The following is a 2,534-nucleotide window of genomic DNA, read 5'->3' on the forward strand; positions in this document are numbered from 1 at the left end:
CCCCCCCCCCCCCCACGTCCTCGTGATGCCTAGATCCTAAATCACCTATTTGAATGGGGCGGATGTCTAAAGCTCTCTTGATCTCACACTGTTTCATGTAGAAAGAGTCTTTCTGTGGGCAGCTGCTACTGCCATTGAAAACAATGAGTTTGAGGGGAAGAAACTTATAAATATGGGGTTTCAATTGATGAGGTTTCAGAAGACCTCGAAGTTATTACATATTATTATTACACCTGATCAATAAACAAATTAAATTAAAGTTGGAAATTTTTCAAAACATTGGAGGACATTCGTTGGATTGTATTTTTGAATTTAGCATATCTTGCAATGCAGTTTTACAGTAGTAATAAAATTTTTTTGATAAAATTAAAACTTACAAGGAACTGTTTTCTGATATAAGTTTTCTCGAATAATCGTTTGAAGTTCTCCAGGAGACTTTCTATCGGCAAGAAGTTCGCAAATATCGTCACTTATGGCTCCAGCTGGAAGTATTTCTATAGCAATCTGATCATGCTCTCGCATCATATCCTCCAATATCCGATTCACTTCTGATCGAACCATTCCGGATATTTTTCTGAATAAATTATAATCACTATTAAAATGCTTGACTGCAATAAGCTTACATATTCTCCACGGTAAGTAAAATATCGTTGGGATTGACTATTCCTATCAAATCGTCTCTACGAACAATATCAATAAGTATCAATCTTCCAATTGATGCACCACCATGAACTGTGAAAGGAGAGACAAAGTCGCGAGATGAAGAGTTTCCAGAGTCTGAGTGACATGAAGACGTCGTCGAGAGGTGATGATGTTCGCTTGCGATTCGGATGAGACGGCGGGCAGCCAAACCTGCTTGAACTGAAAAATGTTTATTGAAATATATCGACTTCATTATTGATTACAATAACTATTTTATCACAAGACCTTATTTTAAAATAGCTAATTAAACAATTTTTCGAAATTAAAACTTACGTTTATCGGCAGAATCAAGAGAGGTACTCGGGCTGCTCGTGCAATCGAGCATTTCTTGAAGAGTGGCCTGAAAACTTGGGTTAGCGAATTCAGAAGAATAGGCAAAGAATAAGTGGTCGAGAAGAGCCTCGCTCCTACTTCACTAATCCTTCTTTCTTTTGAATAAACAAAAAGGAATAGAAGAAGTGGTTCGGCGAGTTTTGAAATGTTTTATATTAACTGCAAAAAAAGCGAATTAGATACCTGAAGTTTTTCAATTTCCAAAGTGAAATCATCTTTGTCTTCTGCACATTCTGATGGCAATCCAATATTGAGGTGGAGCTCTGTAATATTGAGGTGGAGCTCTGCATTTATTTAAATATCCCCAATAGCCACACTTACCACTAGTTTTTTCCGTCATCCTGGATTTTATTTGGTCGTTGTGTTATCATTCAGAGAATATTGAACTGCTTTCTCTCTGAAAAGAAAAAAAGATGGATGGAAAACTCTTCAAAGTTAGGCGGGACCTCATGAGAAGTGGTTCGCATAAATTTTACGAAAACATATAAATATTTATTACGACACAGCTTTTCGGCGGCGACCTCAAGAGAAAACGAGTAAGAGCCGAGAGATGAGAGATGCCCACCGCGGGAGCAGAACAAATGTTCGACAAATTTATGAGTAAACGGGAGCACAGAAGATGAGAAACTGCCGCGTGAATATGAACCGAGGTCTCGAGTCGGGCGCCGTCAAGATGACATATGAATGATGAGTCAGAGATTGAATAAGAAGAAGAACAGACAAAGTGGAGCGACGGAGAATTGAGAAAACTTATGCATAAAGAGAGCATGTTATAGCAGTTTTGAATGAATTTAGATTTTCAGAATTCTTTCAAGTCATCCGGAAAAATGGGAAAATTCGTGGTCTATGGTGAAAAAAGTAGAATAGCATATGAAAATTCGAGAGCACAATAAAACTGAAAACACTCAAGAAATTGGGGAATATTTGGGGGAGGAGAGCTGGTCACCGTTGAAAGTGTCAAAATGGTCGGTTCACCACTCCCAAAACATTCCTTGAAACCTGCATTTCTTTCTAAACGGACCTCTCTACCTGTTATTGATCTCAAAGATTATTATGGGGAGACTAAACGTACCATATTAGTTCAAGTACAACAAATTAAAACCCATTTTGCAGATACAACTCGCCCTCCGCGGGAAGGAGAAGTTGATGGTGAACACTATCGGTTTGTATCCGTAGACGACTTCAACAAATTATTAGATAATGGAGATCTTCTGGAGAATGGAACTTATCAAGGTATATAATTTTACTTTTAATTCATAAATTAGAAAACAATTGAACAACTTGTTTAACTACTTACTGTCATGCATACATAATTCATTCCGAAATCCCGCAAATAATTCTGTGCACCTGGCTTCCTTTTTCGGCATCTCTTTTTGAGATTACGCCCGATTTCTCAGCTCCATCTGCCAGTCCTCCTTCTCTTCTCTCATCATCACCATCTTCCCTTGTTACTTGGTTTTCTACCTCAGTTGTCTTTCCTCCTCACCTTGCGCAATAAT

At 38.2% G+C, this 2,534-nt stretch overlaps 1 protein-coding gene across 1 annotated transcript; it reads right to left on the reverse strand.

The window, feature by feature from the left end:
• Window positions 1-271: 271 nt before the first annotated feature.
• Window positions 272-2,402, reverse strand: CBG06087 (the record flags this gene model as incomplete). Its single annotated transcript, XM_002633299.1, has 6 exons — window positions 272-321; window positions 378-574; window positions 624-861; window positions 976-1,042; window positions 1,219-1,298; window positions 2,333-2,402. 6 exons carry the CDS (start codon window positions 2,400-2,402, stop codon window positions 272-274), a joined length of 702 nt encoding a protein of 233 aa, XP_002633345.1.
• Between the last annotated feature and the right edge of the window lie 132 nt (window positions 2,403-2,534).

Source organism: Caenorhabditis briggsae (genome assembly GCF_000004555.2).
Source record: "Caenorhabditis briggsae complete genome, chrIV, whole genome shotgun sequence".
Classification (NCBI taxonomy): domain Eukaryota; kingdom Metazoa; phylum Nematoda; class Chromadorea; order Rhabditida; family Rhabditidae; genus Caenorhabditis; species Caenorhabditis briggsae.